At 37.8% G+C, this 18,381-nt stretch overlaps 1 protein-coding gene across 10 annotated transcripts in view; it reads right to left on the reverse strand.

Moving 5' to 3' along the window:
* The window catches only part of LOC143211510 (uncharacterized), a 133,010-nt gene that overhangs the window by 41,649 nt on the left and 72,980 nt on the right, over window positions 1-18,381 (reverse strand). For all 10 annotated transcript variants that reach the window (XM_076429290.1, XM_076429315.1, XM_076429299.1 and 7 more), the window contains one exon: window positions 700-943. In XM_076429290.1, coding sequence (XP_076285405.1) covers window positions 700-943 — 244 coding nt within the window. The remainder of the gene's footprint in view (window positions 1-699; window positions 944-18,381) is intronic.

An 18,381-nucleotide genomic window follows, 5' to 3' on the forward strand; every position in this document is an offset into this window, starting at 1 on the left:
TTGCTGATTATGATTCCCTTGGAATATGGTGAACTTGGGAAGAGAAGAATTTAAGGATTTTCGTAATTTCCAGTGTCGAAAATTTTCAATTTTGCGCCGCCTCCGAAAAGGTTGTATTGTATTTAAGTTCGTGTGTATTCACATAAATTAAATGGAAATTATTTCATACTTTTTAGTGCGTTTTTGCTGTGTCCTGCAATCAATGCGAACATTTTGTATTTTGCATAAAGATCCGCGGTCTAATGATCACATTGACTCGTATGCGAAATAAACAGTTTCTGATTGTAAGACACAAGAATCATATAATGTAAATGTTTGATTGTGTCTTTTAAACAATATTAACCCCTTGCCGTCGAATAATAAATATATAATAAATAACATGCTGTCGAATAATGCAAATTACGCCTCATAAACGTAAAAATAGGACTTTCGAGGGCGATCGCGGCCTGGATTGATCTTTAATCTATTCATTTAATCGCTTTTGACTATTGAAAAATTCCATCTTTGTGTCCTCGAGAACTGAGAACGCGCATCCCGCACCCTTGCAATTCTGGAAACAATTCTTCTGCCGCCTTCAGTGAAAACGCATCGATGGAATTCCGTGGTAGCTACGGGACGCGCTCGGCGTTATGAAGTGTCTGCGTCGGATATTCCGGGATTGCTAGCTAGTCAGAGATTGTGAGCGGAATGGTTGTTTACCTGTAGTCGGCTGTCTATTGGAAGACGACGATAGGGACGAGAGGGAAGTGGTTTTCGAGCCCAGAGCACGCCATCCTCCGTGCTGCGACGCGTCGGAGTGCCTCTTTAACCGGAAACCATCGCGAGCCGCGGGAGAGTTCTTGTACCAGTCCGGGACGTTCAGTCGCTGCAGAGATCTTTGTACTCGGAGTTCGTGCTCGCTCGGCACCCGTTCGCCAATTTTCTGCAACTCGTTCTCCGGCGGCTGCAAACAGAAAAACCAGAACCCATGGAGAATTCAAACAACGACTAAAAGCTGCACCGTAGCGCGGAATGGACTCGTTATGTGTTCATCGTTTGAACGGTCATTACAACAATGGCGGTGAATGATTCTGTGGTTGTAAGGAAAACGCAGTATGTCACACTTTCAAAAAATTTTAGTATATTTTGGTATATTTTAGTATATTCTTGTATATTCTCTTGTATATTTTAGTATAGTCTTGTATATTTTAGTATATTCTTGTATATTGTAGTATATTCTTGTATATTTTAGTATATTCTTGTATATTTTTTAGTATATTCTAGTATATTCTCTTGTATATTCTTGTATATTTTTGTATATTTTTGTATATTCTTGTATATTCTTGTATAATCTCATGCATTAATTGAGCTTTAGAGCATATAATTTACGTATTTACCACAAAAAAGGCATGAAAACAAATTCGAAAGGCTCACAAAAATAATACAATTTAACCGATGCCCCATGTCAAAAAATTAGCGACCAGAATTTTACACGGCAATATCTTGAAAGCGAAAGTTTGTGACATGCGGCGGCGTTCTTCCTTACAACTACAGAATTAACAGACCGAGGATTTTTATGCTCTCATGAAAAAATTAACTTGGTGAAATATAAAACAGTGGAAATTATAAAAGGTCTGAGAATATTGTTACGTTGTTCTCAACGTGAAAAGACTATTAAGGTAAAATGAATTTTTATGTAATTGCTTAACACAATTGATGCAGAATATTTTTATTTTGCATAAAAATTCACAGTTTACTAATTATTAATGACCGAAAGACTCGTTTAACCTTAATAGAACAGTCGGGACGAATATTCTGCGAATAATTATTTCATGTGTATCTATCTGTGCATTTGAACAATATATACACTTCGGATATCCATTTAAATTACATATTGATTCGGTACATCCCGTTCAATAATTGTGTATCAGGTTTAGGACCAGTATACATTCCGATCGGAATTTAATCATTTAATTGGCTCCATTGTCTAATTTTAATTGGTACCTCCGACAATATTATTAACACAATATCATATCGATAATATGATAGTGCGGACTGCAGATCGATTTATACTTAGTACTTACTTCCGTGAGTTTCCTAACTTTGTTCGGAAGTTTGTAACATTTTATAAAATTATGAAAATTATTAATTTGCGTAACATGTGCGGCGTAATTATAGCAGAAGAAAGGCGAGGCTCGTGCGGGGCGTAAATATTTCTGGGTCAGGTGAAATTTCCGCAAAGGATTATTGAAAAGAGCATTAATGAATTACATTATAACGTATATAATGGAGAGTTATTGGATAATACTAAATACACTTAGGGCACGCGAAATTTCTACAGGGTATCCCAAAAATGTTGTCATTGAACAGAGTGATTAAATATTAATATTTACACAACAATCCCAAATGAAATTATTAGATTACGTTATTCGACTGTTGGTTACGATTAGAGTTTCTATTAAAAATTTGTCATGGAGTATACAGGGTGTCCCAAAAATGTTGTCCTTGCACGGGGTGATTCCTGGGGTCATTCGGAGCAACTTTTTCCTTTGAGAAAATGTTCTCTGCGGCTTCGTTCAGGAGTTAATAACGAAAAACATGGACCAATCAGAGCTCGGCTGATTGGTCCGTGTTTTTCGTGAATAACTCCTTAACGAAGCCGCAGAGAACATTTTCGCAAAGGTAAAAGTTGCTTCAATTGACCTCGAGAATCATCCCTTACAAGAAGTACAACATTTTTGGGACACCCTGTATAACAAGAATGATTATACGAGAGCAGAATTGCAAATTTACACACAACGTTGAAATTACTCCCCGTAATATCCTGTTCGCCGTAAAACACTCCTTAAACATATCCCCGTGCATTAAACGTGAGAATCACGTTATAAAGTATGCGATCATCGCGTTACGCAATCATATCGTGCGTTTTATAACGTAATAGCCGGTGGGATGCCTTTTCCATAATTGTTGTCAAATGCACGAGGCATTCACCGAATCGAGACAAACAACTCGGTCACACGCTATCGTTGTTTATAATATTGTTGAGAAATGCTCAATGTCAATGATCCTATTAATATTAAACAATGGCTCGTTCATGTTATATTGCGCGAGATCATAAAGTAAAATGTGAGAACGCGCGTTCCAAACTGCTCACTCTGTAATTACTGAGACCACAAAGTAGCTCTTGCTGGTAATTCTATGCTAAATTAATATTCTGAATTTTCTTGTTGAGGGAAACCAGTGTTGCAGTGTGTTTTATTAATTAATTTAATTTTCTTTCAGTATTTTAGTGTAACAAAATTTTAAAAATTGAGTTTTAAACAGGCACAGGAAGGAACTAGTTATTTTTTAATATTTCTCAGTGTGGAAATTTCATTTCGATATTCCTGATAATTTGAAGGTATTTTACTAATTTTATTAATTTAATTTGTTTTAGTATTGCAGTGTGAGAAAATTTTTAAAATTGAGTTTCAAACAAACACAGGCAGGAAGCAATTATTTTTTAACATTTCTCAGTGGACATTTCATTTCGATATTCCTGATAATTCGAAAGTTATCTGCGCGAAGGCCGAATGAAAGGCAGAAGGAGATCGTTTGTTGCACTCGCGTAGGAAGTTCGCGGTAAATGGACAATTTTAATTTCCACTGAGCGAGCCGTGCTCTCTCATTCCGATGGCTTATCCGTATCATTATTGGTCTCGACATCCTAATGTTGGTTCCCGGTGTGGTTCTTAATTCCGAGGCTAACCATTGTACAGCTTTTACATGGAAAGGTATTTTTGTCTTGAACACAGTCACTACCACAGCACGACTTTTTTTAAGTACAATTACACTGCGGATTTTAGTAGTACAGGGATTATTTGAAAGTGGAAGGTCAACGTAAATGTGGAGCCTAATATTTCATTTCTGAATATATCGACCGACATCTTCGAGGAATGGGATCTTTAGAGGATGTCCAAATTTAGTGGCTGGTTTATGTTACAGCGCGTAGAAGTAATCAAGGTTTGCTTTCCTGCTTGCGATACAGCTGGAAAAACAGTTTCTTCTTACTGAAAAGAATGTAGTTTGCTCGGGCATCTATACAACTGTGATTTTGCATCCAGTTGAGGGAGAGAAATTTTGCAATTTTCTTACATTAAGAAATATGTACTTGTTACTAATCTTGGGAAGCAGAAGAAAATCTCTATAATTTTGCAATTTCTTCACATGAAAAAATATGTTAACAATCCTAGAAAGCGGAGGAAAATTTTGATAGATCTGGCTTAGAGAATGGAGATGTAATTTTGCAATCATTTTACATTAAAGAATATCTGTTAACAATCCTAGAAAACGGAGGAAAATTTTAATAGAACTGGCTTAGAAAATAGAGATATAGAAAATAATTAAAAACACTAATACTAAACCCAGTCAAATGTTTTTCTTATTTCACAATTATTTGAAATTATAAATTATGATAAGCATCTACTACAACAGAAATGTCAAATTTAAATAAATTAAATATTGTGATTTTTTTACGACAAACAATTATGCTCTGATATAACCACAGAGTTTCTCTATAAATACATGGATCTTTTGCATGTTTTAGAGCACAGCAACGAACTATAAATAAAGAGCCTAGTTTAGAGGTTCACAATGAACATACTTTTATTTGCTGTAAAGCTGATTTTGCGTACAAACCTCGAACAACAAGACTACGTCCTCGATACAAGTTTGCAACATACTGGTTCCAGAAGTTGTCGCAGCGATATTAAATGATGTGTGTAGTCGTTAGTCAAATGAACTTCCAAGCTGTTTAATTATAACTCGATTGAAGTTACTCGATTTTCGTATAATCGATGTGCAAGAGCTGACACTCAAAGTGGAACAGGCTGGACAAACTCCGAGAGTTTGATGCCTTGATAGTTTCACATGTTTCGAAAGTGTACGATTGGTCAGGCTGATTTTTACTACATATTTCTCTCATTATTTTTCTTCAATTAGAAGGTATGAAAAATATGGACAAAGTAGGTAGTGGATAAATATTTCTCTTAACCATACTGCGTTTTGTAAGCTATATTAAACAATACCACATTTTTTTAAAAATTATATTAGGTTGGCAACTAAATCCGCGACCTTTTGTTCCGTAATTCTTTTATTATATCATTCAGTGACCATTCCTTTTGAACTGTATATCATTGAGAAGCTCTGAATGTTGCGATTAATTTGATATAAAATACTCGTGCTTAAAAAATATATATAAATGACTTTGTTTGAGAAAATGTTGAGGTCGCGAACTTAGTTGCCAACCTAATAAATACAATTTTTAATTGTTCCCACTGTTTTTACCTGTACTTTTTTAGCGCAAACAGTGGTTTTATAATCGAGCATTGGCCGGTCAATAATACTGTATGTTACACAATATTATTAAGAGTCTACGAGCCCTATGAACTGTCTAGAGAAAACATCAATAATATTGCACAATATGATTGCACGATATTATACAACGGTTAGAGAGGGCTATAAGAAAATAGTATTGATTTAGCAATTATCAGATAGCCAAGAAAGTTCGTGCCAGGTTTTGTTATTACTGAATTGTGCATGCTCACACTGTATCAATTAACAGTGATCTTTCGCATGCTGAACCGATCAACTTACGCAACTATTACCTCGTACAACTACACAACTATTTCCGTCTTGCGAAATCGTCGTAATTAAGCTATTTCCGATTCGAAACGCTTATTTTTACTCCAGAATTAAAAACTTTTACGAAAATCAGATCAGGGAAAGTTTGGTAACTCATTGGGAATGCCACAAATAAGTTGTGAAAGTTCTATAAAAAGATAATGAGCAATAAAGAAGTTTTGTAATTGGATTAGTAGTGGATCACACGGATATACCTGACCGATGGGACAGGTTTAAACTTTACATTATTCAGCGATCAAGGCAGCTCAAGCTTCTGGACGCGGCATATCCGAAGAAAACATTCGTTTTTGTTAGATCGTGCAGTTCTCGTTTTCTTAGATCGAACATTTAGCGTATAAGCCCATAAAAAGAGTCAGCGCTAACAATTGCTGTACCATTATCCAAAATATTGTTTGCATTATTAACCCTGTGCATTTGAACTTCAGCCGTTAAAAATAATTCATGATTTTTGTAAAAAAATGTGATATTAATTTATAAGGAAGAGACTTAGACTTAGACAACTTAAGACATAAGCTGTATATCTTTATATTTACTTTTTTATACTCTATCATGTATCTATGGGCGAATAATGGCCTAGGATGTTATTAATAAAGAAAAACACTAAACGTACCATCACCGGTCAAAATGACCGATTACAGATTTTTTATTTTACGTTTATCGATGTAATAAAAATAATTTCATAAGAAATGATTCTATAGAAATCTTTAGTGGAGCACATATGATAATAGGAGCTGCACAGAGTCTAAATAAAACCAATCTTGCCATTTTTATAAGGGAACATGTACCAGTTACTTTTAAGGCTCGGTAGGTTTAGTGTTAACTCGAAAATTAAACATTTCTTCCAACCTGGAATAATTCCAATCTATATGATTTTTATAGATATGAAAATGATATAAAATCCCATCTAATAATTTTGTAATTGTAAATGTTTAGTAATCGATTAGATACCACCGTAATTAATAATGTAAACAATATTTTCTAAGGACCATTTCTGACATATTTCTGACATGCGATCCCACAAAAATGAATAAAAATTGCAATTCCGAGGCAGACCACACTTGTGATACGGATCACGGATTCTTCGAGAGAAGACGGTGTCCCGGTCAAAGTGCGAGGCAAGGATTTTTCCCGACGCCCCCGGAAACAAATATCGGATTTCATAAAAATTAATGGATTATTCAGCGGACATACGCGATAAATCTGCAAGAGATACATAAAGGGAAGCGAATCGCGCGAGCACGCGCGTCCCCCGATGCCGTTCACCGTACGCGAAGAAATGCATAACGAGAAGTTCAGAAGCCTCGCGTGTGATTTCCATACGGCATACAAAGATGTTAACGGGACCTAATGCCGTCGAAACACAAAGGATAGACGTACGGAGGAGAACGTGTGGCTAGCCTACGCGCAATACGTTCCTTTGGTTATTAGCGTCCCAGCAACGGTTTCCAGAGCCAGATGCGTGCATACGTACTGGGAAACCGAGCCTCGCCGAATGGCAAAAACCATTTTCAGCTTGACGGACGTCCATTCGGTTAGACTTCGTTCAAACTGCCTTCGCATAACTGCTCGTACAGATGCAATGAAGCACATTGTTAACAATATTCTATGCGGCTGTCGCGGAGCGCGAAAGAAACTCTTCGCTAAAGGCCATTTTTATCTGTGATCGTTTCTCATCTTATGGCCGGGTCTAATTTGACCCGGAGCATCAAGATCGTTATTCAATCAAGAATTCATTAAATACACAGCTGTCGTAATAAAAAGATTGGCGTGTGTACAAGAGGTTGCTCCAAAAATATGTTTCAAAAAATTAATAAATAAACATCATCAATTATACAAGGTGTCCCAAAATTTCTGTTACACTGGATATCTCTTTATCCATCGTATTTAGAAAGAAATACTTCCAATGAAATTTGTATGGATTTTAAAGCTCTATACAAAGGTGCATTTTAAAAATATTTTATTTGACGTGTTGAAGGTCATTTTAAGGTCAAGTTCAGTTTTTGAAATGGAAACATAATTTTTTTATTACACCAACTTATTCTATGAGAAAGAACAAGTCAGTTTTATTCGAAACGTTTTTTAATTCGATATCAGCTTTTTAAGTTATTCAATGATAAAGACACCAGAAGAAGTGCCTAATAACTTAAAAAACTGATGTCTAATTAAAAAACGTTTCGAATAAAACTTACTTGTCTTTTTTCATAGAATAAGTTGGTGTAATCAAAAAATTATGTTTCCATTTAAAAAAGTGAACGCGACCTTAAAATGACCTTCAACATGTGAAATATAATTCAACAAGTGAAATATAGAACAGTAGAAATATTACAATGAGTTTAACAATGTCTAATGAAAAGTAAATTGGTGAGTGTTGCTCATTGAAGCGCGAAGACGTGAAGAAAACTAACTAGGATGAAGATGCAAAGAAAAAGAGAGTCACAAAGTGGATTAAGTGTAGCCTTTGTGGCTTTACATTGTTCTGCCTAGTGCAAAATAGAAAATCTGGAAGGAGTCATTTTCGGAGGTCTACTAGTTGCTGATGAGAAAAATATAATTTAAATATAAACAAATTAAATGCACACTAAATACGACTGTTCCATATTTCTTCACTGAAATAACTACTTTCTTGTAATATATATATAACAAATGTAATTCATTATTTCATGGAAAATAAAAATGATCTGCATTGAATGCAAGATACAGGGGTGACATAGATTTTTCCAACAATGTCTTTAAATTCTTTAAATAATTTTATTGTTCTGCATTCGATCTACTCATTTTTGTCATAAATTTGTTGTTATATATTGTGGCCAACAAATGGTATTCATTATTTCATGCAAAATAAAAATGATCTGCATTGATTGCAAGATACAGGGGCGACATAGATTTTTCCAACAATGTCTTTAAATTCTTTAAATAATTTTATTGTTCCGCATTCGATCTACACATTTTTGTCATAAATGTACGTACTCGTGAATGAATCTCGCCGATGTGGATAATCGTAAATGAAAAAGTGATACACTCGTCGTTCCTACTGTTAATAAAAAATCGTCTAAGTATGTCAAATAATTTTTTCTCGAGAGCGTGTACGACAATCTTGTTAAGTGAACAGTGGTTATAAGCGATCGGCGCGCGTCGTCGTAAAGTTCAAATACCGAGAAAGCCCCGTACACAAGTGAAACGCGAAAAATCTAGATAAAAATGTAAAAGAAGTGCATCGCTCTCAGGAAACAGGGTCAAGGCGAGACGGGAGGATGGGAACCAGGTCTACGTAAATGTAAGAGGCTCTTTCACGTGATGTAGATAGGAAGAGTGACTGCGTCGCTCGATGGAATCGATTTTAACACTTTGACTACCGCGTCGCTTGCACTCTCCGATGAGACAGGTTGTTGGCCCAGAATGGGAAATCAATTCCTTTTTTTTTTAACAAGCTACTTTATCGGACTCTTGCAACGCCCGCGAGATAATAGAAGCCTGTGTAATACTCTGGGCCACACGGTTTACGGTCGAGAAAATTTCAACGAATTTTTCGCGAGCTTTCAGAAAATTCTGAAAGACACGATGTGATACTTGAAGTCTAATTTTAATCTGATAGGAAAGTTGCAGATCTCGTATCGATGACATTTCAAAATTATTAATGGAGTATTCTTGTTAATTAGTATTAAGGAGGCTGTGTGACGTATGTAGAAAATGAATTTATAGGATTCTGCTGAAGCTACGTTTAGGTGTCGCAAATTACTACATTTGCTTTCACTTTCTCTTACAGTTTGTATTGTCGTCCTAATGTAATTTATCTAAAAATCAATTGTTTTTACATTTAACAAAATAGTTGCCAGATCCGATTAATATTAACAGAGTTATGGCATGTATAACTGACCAATATAATAAAAAATTCTTTTTTCCTGCTAGGTTTGTGTCGTTCATATTAACGCGAAGTTCACACTTGATGGATTCATTTAGTTTTCGCATTGCAACGACTAATAAAGACATTACAATATTTCTTTTAATAGCACTTCGTCAGTAATAAGCATGTACGTTGATTGTACCGGTAGTGACCATTGTCAACGTAGGTCCAGAAGCGAATGCAATTTCTCACGTCGGAGAAGCACGTCCATTTGTAACTTTATCGTCACGAGCCATTACAATGCCTAGCACGGAGACGATGAAAAACTGCATACGATCGCCTTCTCTACCCGTGACTATGTTAAGAAACATAGAAGAACGTATTTATCACGCCTACGTAATATTTTGCAACGAAACTTACCGTACAATTCTGAATAAAGTGCTCGCACACGATCTCGAGCGACGATAATGCAAGACTTTGTGTAAGCGACATTAGAACCGTCGTGTCGCAAACATTTTATCGCGAATGTTATCGATAAATGTTGTTTCAGTATGTCTAGCTCTGTATAATAGCAGTGAAAGTAATGCGATAAAGTAATCACAGAAATTCTGTCACATTAAACATACATATTAGTACATTATCCACATTGTTTCGTAATTTTTGGAAGTCTACAGGGTGTCTCGAAATTGCTGTAGTACTTCCTTGAAAGGGGCGATTGCTGAGGTCATTTGAAGCAACTTTTTTCTTTTGCGAAAATCTTCTCCGCGGCTTCGTTCAGGAGTTACTAACGAAAAACACGGACCATTCAGACCGCTCAAAATCAGAGCTGCCGGATGAGGAGAGGGAGCAAGAATTAACCCTTTGCACTCCGAGCTATTTTTCAATTTTGTTGCCGACAATTCCCTACTATTTGAGGTGTTTTATTTGAAATTTACTTCAAAGGACAGTTCCTTGACTGCTACTCATTTTAAACAATTTTGTTTACTAATTATATTAAATATAGCTCCCAAACTTCGTTGGGAGCTTATCCTGCAAAAATTTGTGATTATCCTTGTGAGTATCCCCCGTTAAGAACAATCGATATTAAGTAGCAGGCGTGTACATTCTTTGTCCACAACAGGAGACTCCCGCTGCAGCAGGATTGTTGCACTAGAATCAGTGCGTAGCGCCTCCAGTCTCTTCCTGTACGCCCAGGGGTATGCGTACCACAGTTTGGAAGAGAGAAACACTGGCGTAATCTATCAATAAACCGCCGATAAATAAATTTCTATTTCTCTCAATTAGAACATTTTCATTTTGCATGAAGAACCGCTGTGTATCGATGACTGTTTCGGATGGTCCGCAACCGTAAGTCAGGCAGCTGAGACAACAAACAATCCGGCGAGAGCATTCCTCTGAATCCGTTCGCGTGTAGAGTTGAGGAACATCCTCGGTCCATCGATAATGGCGTCGGCCGCGCGCACCGTGCGTAACTTTTACGGATTCTCAGCTACGATGGAATGTCATAGTTTCTCGGTAACGCGTCGTTCCTCTGTGCAGCCCCGGCGGAATGCTATTGGCGTAAAGGGAGCCCGCATTTCCGCGTCTCTGGCCAGCCCGGACAGTGGTCAGCGGGATTAACGATGCGTTCCAAGCGCAACGCGCAGGCGGCGGCGTCAGCGTTGCATAATACGCTCTCCCGCGTCTCCGATGTCAGAAACGGCCACGGTGACAGTAATTTTAATTACGAGCCGGCGCGTATCGTGCCGTCTTTTCTTTCGGGGCCGTGTCGTCAATTGACGCAAATTGGGGGAAAGCCACGTCAAAGACGCGATGCTACATCCGCCATTAGTCGGCCAAAGACCTCGCCGTTTCTCAGGCTCGCTGCATGCACGTGCGCTCGATGCGAGCGATGCGCAACACCGCCGCCGACTCGATGCATCTCCTCCGCGGATATAGCGCCGCGGATTCTTTTCGAAAATCGGACGAAAAACGATTTAAAAAATTACGTTCGTTACATCGAAATTACCCTGGGATCGTCGACAACTCATTTCACCGGCACTGTTTTCATCGACGCGATTTGACCGACGTTAACTTTTGGCGACACTACTTTTTAAACGACTTCGAAAAAGTAGGTTACTCAATTCGATCTGTATGTGCCTTTTTTTCGCTTTTTTTCTATGGATGTTCACCGATTACGCCGAGATGGATGGTCCAATCAATATCTGAGAAGAATAATTTTTCCGAAAGCCATTTTTTTGAAAATCATCGATGTTTCTTGATACATAACTAAATTTTTTTTATTGCATCGTGTAACTAATCGAAAAATACATTCAAATATGTATCATAACATAACATTGATCTTGATCTGAAGGTAAAACTTCAATTTTCGAAGATCAAGGTCATCTCGAGGTCATGTTATTATAAATATCTGAATGTATAATATATATTTAATTTTCGATCGAGAAGAAGTCACCTTTATCTGACATTATATTGCAACAGTTTCTATTGGCAAGGCGGTAATTAATAGTTCGTCGTTTCTTGGGTGTCATGTACAGAATCTACATTTCGAATACAGTTAATTTCGAACGGTTAGTGTTGCACAGGAAACATAGTTGCAAGAGACAGAACGATCACAAATAAAATACTAAACGTTGTAATTGGTATAGGACATAGTTATATCGAGTTTGTGGCAAGTAAAAAAGAAGTTTCGCTATTCGCTTGATGGTCTCCATTACCCTATAATGATATACCAAAGTCGCAATAACTTTGCGCGTGCAAGGAGTTGCGTCCCGAGCCGATGTTAATCCAATTTCAAGGACCATTAACGTGAAAGTCTTCTTCCTTTGATGCACGAGGGCAACAAAACATATTAAAGTAATAGTCGCAGGGAATGAAGTGATTAGCGTTACGGGACGATATTATTTCCGTGACGTGAAATAAAGAGTAACGAGCAAATAACACCTCTAAATTGCATCTCAGAAGGCTAAAGCATGCTTACACTTCTTTAATCTACCGGGAAAGCTTTGCGATGCTCGATGTGTGGAAATGTTAGCAGATAAATTTTAAATAATTTCATGCAACAACGAGATATTATCGTGATTAAAATACTTTTTAATTTATGAGTACACTGCAGATCTTTATGCATTTATAGGAAAATTGAGTAGATGAAATCCAAAATTGTAGGAAAATTTTGAAAATTCAAGATGTCAATATATGATTTCTCATCTATCAAAATTATTAAGCGAGGAAAAAGATATATCGTAAAGATCCGCAATCTATTTATGAGACAAACAGACAGACAAACAGACAGACAAACAGACAGACAAACAGACAGACAAACAGACAGACAAACAGACAGACAAACAGACAGACAAACAGACAGACAAACAGACAGACAAACAGACAGACAAACAGACAGACAAACAGACAGACAAACAGACAGACAAACAGACAGACAAACAGACAGACAAACAGACAGACAAACAGACAGACAAACAGACAGACAAACAGACAGACAAACAGACAGACAAACAGACAGACAAACAGACAGACAAACAGACAGACAAACAGACAGACAGACAAACAGACAGACAGACAAACAGACAGACAAACAGACAGACAAACATACAGACAAACAGACAAACATACAAACAGACAGACAAGAAAGCGAGCTAATAAAAACGTGGTAAAAAGCAAAATGTTTTTGCCAGTTAGAATTTAATTTTTTATTTATTTTGTTCGGTGAAACCATTTCAATTGTGCTTTTCGAATTTTTACATAGGCTTGACAGAAGGAATGTTACATTACGAAATGAAAAAGCGAAAGGATATTACGTATTCACGTTTCTTTTGTAATCGCTGCTATTATGTTTCATCTACAATATATTGCGAAGGAAAAGATACTCATTGAAATTCGTGAGCTTTACTTCATTAGCATACATAAATAATATTAATTATTTCAGTTCAGTTGTATAATAAACTTTTAATCTAATACAGGAACATTTTAAAAATATGCATGAGGCTAAAGGAAAAAATTTGTTTCCGAGTTTCTGAGAAAATACAGTCTCGGCTTTTGTCCACATTTTCCATGCAAGTTTAATGCATATGTGCATCTCAGAAGACTGCAAGGGAAATGCAATCACACATTCTTTATCCTTAAAAAGTTATGCGTGTTCAAGCAGTCGCGGATACGTATTTACTCGTGTTCCTCATTCGCAATCACTTTTACGATAGCTCGGTAGTTATGGTAATAATTCTGTGTAAGAGTATGTACAGTCATCCATACGCAATTCTTCTTAAAATGCTATGCTTAAAGTCAAGATTATATCATAGCGTCTGTAGGCCCCAGGCACTTTAATATTTGATTGAGCTGCCGTAGAGCTTTGAACCATCCTGGCTTCCTTTCGGGAGTTTAATCCTGTTTTCGTAAGCTATCAAATTTCCCGTAAGTATTAAAGTTTTATCGCTGGCTTTAAACTTTTTCCTTGGACTCAGGCACTGTGCTTAAGCCTACTGGATAAAATACTTGTTTAATACCTTGTTTAACATAAGAATTGGCAAACTGGCGGCTTGTCATCAAAATTGCATTGGTGCGTTCACAGCGATTCTGAACAACTTTTATTATAAAAGTAAGAAAGGCTCTTCCATTAAGAGGTCTCATTTTACATTTCGCGCCATTTTTTATTTGTGGAGATTAGAGTTGTCGCTCTTTGACGCGTGGTTAGTAAAATTGTAAGAAATTGGAAAAAACAGCGTTCTTTATCATTTAAAATGACACTTCTCGGCTTTCGTAAAATACTTGAAGAATTTGTAGTGGGCGATATCCTGACAGGTCCGGTAATGTCAGCATTGGAAATATCAAAGAATGCTGAGGATGCATCCGACCGCCTTGAAACTTATGTACGAGGTGAGTCTAGTTACTCGAAATCGTGCATAATGGAACGTTATTGACGTCGAAATACCTCAAGGCTGGCTTCAATAATGCCGGCTTATGTCCTGATCAATGGAGCAACCAGATAATACACAGTTGCTATCAGTGATAACCAATTTCGGAAACATCTCGTGTTGCGTGTACAACATGATTCATTGCACGAATTAGTGAAGATTCGTTCTAACAATTTAGCTAGGTAACTGTTCGACTTACAGTGGCTGTAAAAAGTATTTGTACGCCCTTTAAAATTTATAATTGTACCAAACAACCTGATTTATATAATCAATTTTGTAGATTTATAGTAGTCACACACATGCTGAAAATTTCATCGAACTCTATTAACATACACACGAGCTACAGGCGGTTAGGAACAGTGAAAATCGTAGTTTTACACGACTTTTGATCAGTCTCTGCTTAAAATCCACAGAATCGTACATCTTTCGATGCGTGTTGTTTTTTCCTGCGTCAGTCGATTTCGATGATATTTTCAACACGTGTATAACTAACATAGATCTACAAAACATATATTTTAAATTTTCATTATGTCTGCATGTAACCTTGTAAGATACAATTTTTTGGAAAATCTTTTTTGCGTATCATTTCGTAAACCAATGCTTCTAGTTGATTATAAAAATTCAGGTCGTCTGGTACAGTTATAAAAAAGTTATTCTGTTTTAAAAGGCATACGAACACTTTCTACACCCACTGTATATGTATACGTATACATATTTCAAAGTTTTAGAATACATCGAGTTGAAAAACATGAAAAATTCGCGAGAGATCTATTACACGCAGAAAAACATTGCACGCGAGAGCAGGCCGACGCATTTGAGAAAATTAGGTGCATTTTTCCTCCATGAAATCGCGCGAGGAGTTTTGCGACGGACTGTACGAGTTGCAGCATGCAGTTCGGCTAATAGTCGCAGTTACACGTGGGCATAAAAGCTGAAGAGCGCCCACACGTCGCGGATTCCCGTTCGGCCTTCAAGTCCCTCGGCTGGTGCATACGCGATATTCTCTTTATTTACGTTCACGTGTGTCTCTTCAAGTACTCGAGCACCGTCACTGTTTCTCTCGCGTGTGTACACCATCTTTCTCCTCTCTCTCTCTCCCTCCTCTCTCTCTCTCCCTGTTTCTGTCACATTCTCGACTCTATTCGCACACGATGCAATCATTCTCCCGTGAACGGGGCGCAAATACATCGCGCCGCGCCGTTCAGAATGCACTTTGCCGCTTTGCAGCCGCTTCACCCACTTCGGCAACTAGATAAATACGTAATATTTCCCATATAACACGGAAATATTGTTTCAGTGAGCGACACCGCTCGGGAAAGCTGTGGCTCCCATGCGCTGTCACGGCTGACCTATCGATTCCCACGATTTCCATTGTCGAAACCGCCGTTGTGTTCGACTTTCGACCGTCGAAACACGGTGTAACACGATTTTCCTTGTTCCTTTAATGCACTCTGTGATACATGCAGTTGCAACTGCGAGCAGTGCATCGCGCGCATCGTGGATTTCGAGTGTGATTTTTACTTCGAGGGCACTACGCGATTTGATTCGTCGAATCTAGGTCAAGTGAAGGGTCTTCCATTAACACTGAACCTACCGACCATCAAAAGCGACTGATGTATAATATATACATTGTATATATTGAAGACTTATTGACGTGCTTAAAATTCAGGATTCATTAGGATTAAAAAATGATTAATTTATAAAAATATATTGCGAATATATTCTTTGAAAAAAAGAGATTGTATAGAACCACAGAGAGGGAGATGAAAAGCGAAGAGTCGCAGTCTCGAAGGGACGAGTTCCGTGGAAGAGGAAGCTTGAAGTATCGGCGCGTTTTTAAAATTCAGGAGTTAGTTAAGACGAAAAAATGGTTAATTTATGAAAATATATTCTCGGTCGTGGGACGGTAGGGATCGCGTTCATTTCCGCGGGGTAATTCGTAGTAAACCCTCTCGACCTCGGAAGATACGGGCCCTCGATGCGAAGACTCTCCCTCGGAACGTGGTGCGAAACTAGGTCGAATATAACGGATACAAAAAGCAGTGGGTCGCCGGGAACGACGAGGGTGACACCGACAAGGGGACGCGTGTCTTTTCAATGCTTTCTGACGCGATGAATAAGGGCGTGTCGTTATCGGGATCTCTCGTGACTGGACGCGGGAATTGTTTGGGAGCGGATGGAATTCCGGTGAGGAAAACGGGGGATAGCCGACGCTAATCTGCTTCGGAATCTTTCGCGAAAGTTTGAGCTTGTACGCTGAGGAACAAAGCTACTCGATGGACGCAAATGATCGAAGAATGTGTCAAAGAACGAAGTTACTCTTATTCGATCCGAGCTAACTTTTCGAGATTCGATCGCGTAGTAACCTACTTGTTTTCTTATCGATTGATCATTTAGTTTGTGTGAGCAATCTGTGTATTGTCAATTGAAAATATTTATTCAGATCGTCGCCTTTGACTGATTATATAATGATGATTAGCCACGGACTGTTTGTGTTTATCTTTTAATTGATACAAAGTGGGACGTGGATTTTTTCCAGTCCTGACGGAAGTGACCGTATATGGATCAAGTCGAGAGAGAAAATCATTTATTCATGGATACAGCTAAAATACATTATGTAAAATGATGCTTTATCTCGTTTCTTGATCGAACACAACTAGGCTCTTCAAATATTTTTGCGTGCAACGTTCGGTGCTTTCACTTAACCGCATAATTACGGAATGCAATTCAGAGAAGCATATCACGAAACATCTTAAAATATTCTAGTACACATGAGCTACATCATGGTGTTGCTGAAACTATGAGAAGTAATAGTCCAATTTTTTCGCAATAGAAAACAGAAACTTTTTTTTACAGTCTGGTGTTTTCATGGGGATTGATTGGATACATTTTTCTTTGCAGTACATATTATAATAAAAATCGCACGAAATATGTATATAGGATTGGCAAGAAAGTAATCTCGGCATTTTAAGATGAAATAGAGACCATTTTCTTTGTTCAAAAAATGAACTATAATGTATAAGATATTTTCCCTTTTGTTCGATGATCACTTGCAAAAAAGAATGTGAATAAGAAAATATTTTATTAACTAATCGTTCATCGTTTGAATAAAGAAATTCGAAATTACTTTCTTGCCAACCCAATAAATTTAATCTTGTTATTTTTATATTATACAATATATCCACAATCTCCATAATTATCCCATATTCTGCAAAGTTTCAGCTTTCATTTAAAAAAAATTTCATCGCTCTATCTCATTTCTATCGAAAATTCTTTGATTTTGACACAGATTTCGTCGGTTTGGCCCATAGTGCGCCGTAGGAACCGTTTGACGCGTCCGATTGCCCGAAATCGAGACGGAAAAATGTTATTCCTCTTTCCCGATTACTTTTACATATAGAATCACCTTCTGGCGCTTACTGTGAAGTGTAAATCGCAGCAGAGTGCAAGAAACTTTCCGAAAATATTGAAAAAAACAGTGTGCTCACACTTATGGCGTACTAACAACGAAGGTGTGAACAATTACGAAGCGGAAGCGATCCAGTTGAGAGCAATACCGAACGTGTCGCGATCGTTTCGATCGTTTCGATCGCGCGGATGCATCACCGAACGGGCACACAGGCGGGCCAAGGAAGGCTGCAGCCGCCAGGTGTAATAATTACCGGTATCACGAAACGCCGAAACGGTTACGTGAGCATCGAATACAGTGTTTCTAAATTCACTGGGACGGACAGCTGTTACACCGATCTCGTACCTTTCTCCAGATTCCTTTCACGAAGGAAGGCCGACGCGCGCGCGCATACACGATTCAACACGCGACTCTAAACAGGTACAGAGAAGTGCACAGGTACAAAAGTGTGCGGGCGGAAGACGGGGAAGGGACGCGAATCGATTCGCAAGCGGGCACGGTTCAAAACTTAGATGCGGCACACAATTTCGTTGCGGCTTTACAGG

This window comes from Lasioglossum baleicum, chromosome 1, assembly GCF_051020765.1.
Source record: "Lasioglossum baleicum chromosome 1, iyLasBale1, whole genome shotgun sequence".
NCBI classification, from domain to species: Eukaryota; Metazoa; Arthropoda; class Insecta; order Hymenoptera; family Halictidae; genus Lasioglossum; species Lasioglossum baleicum.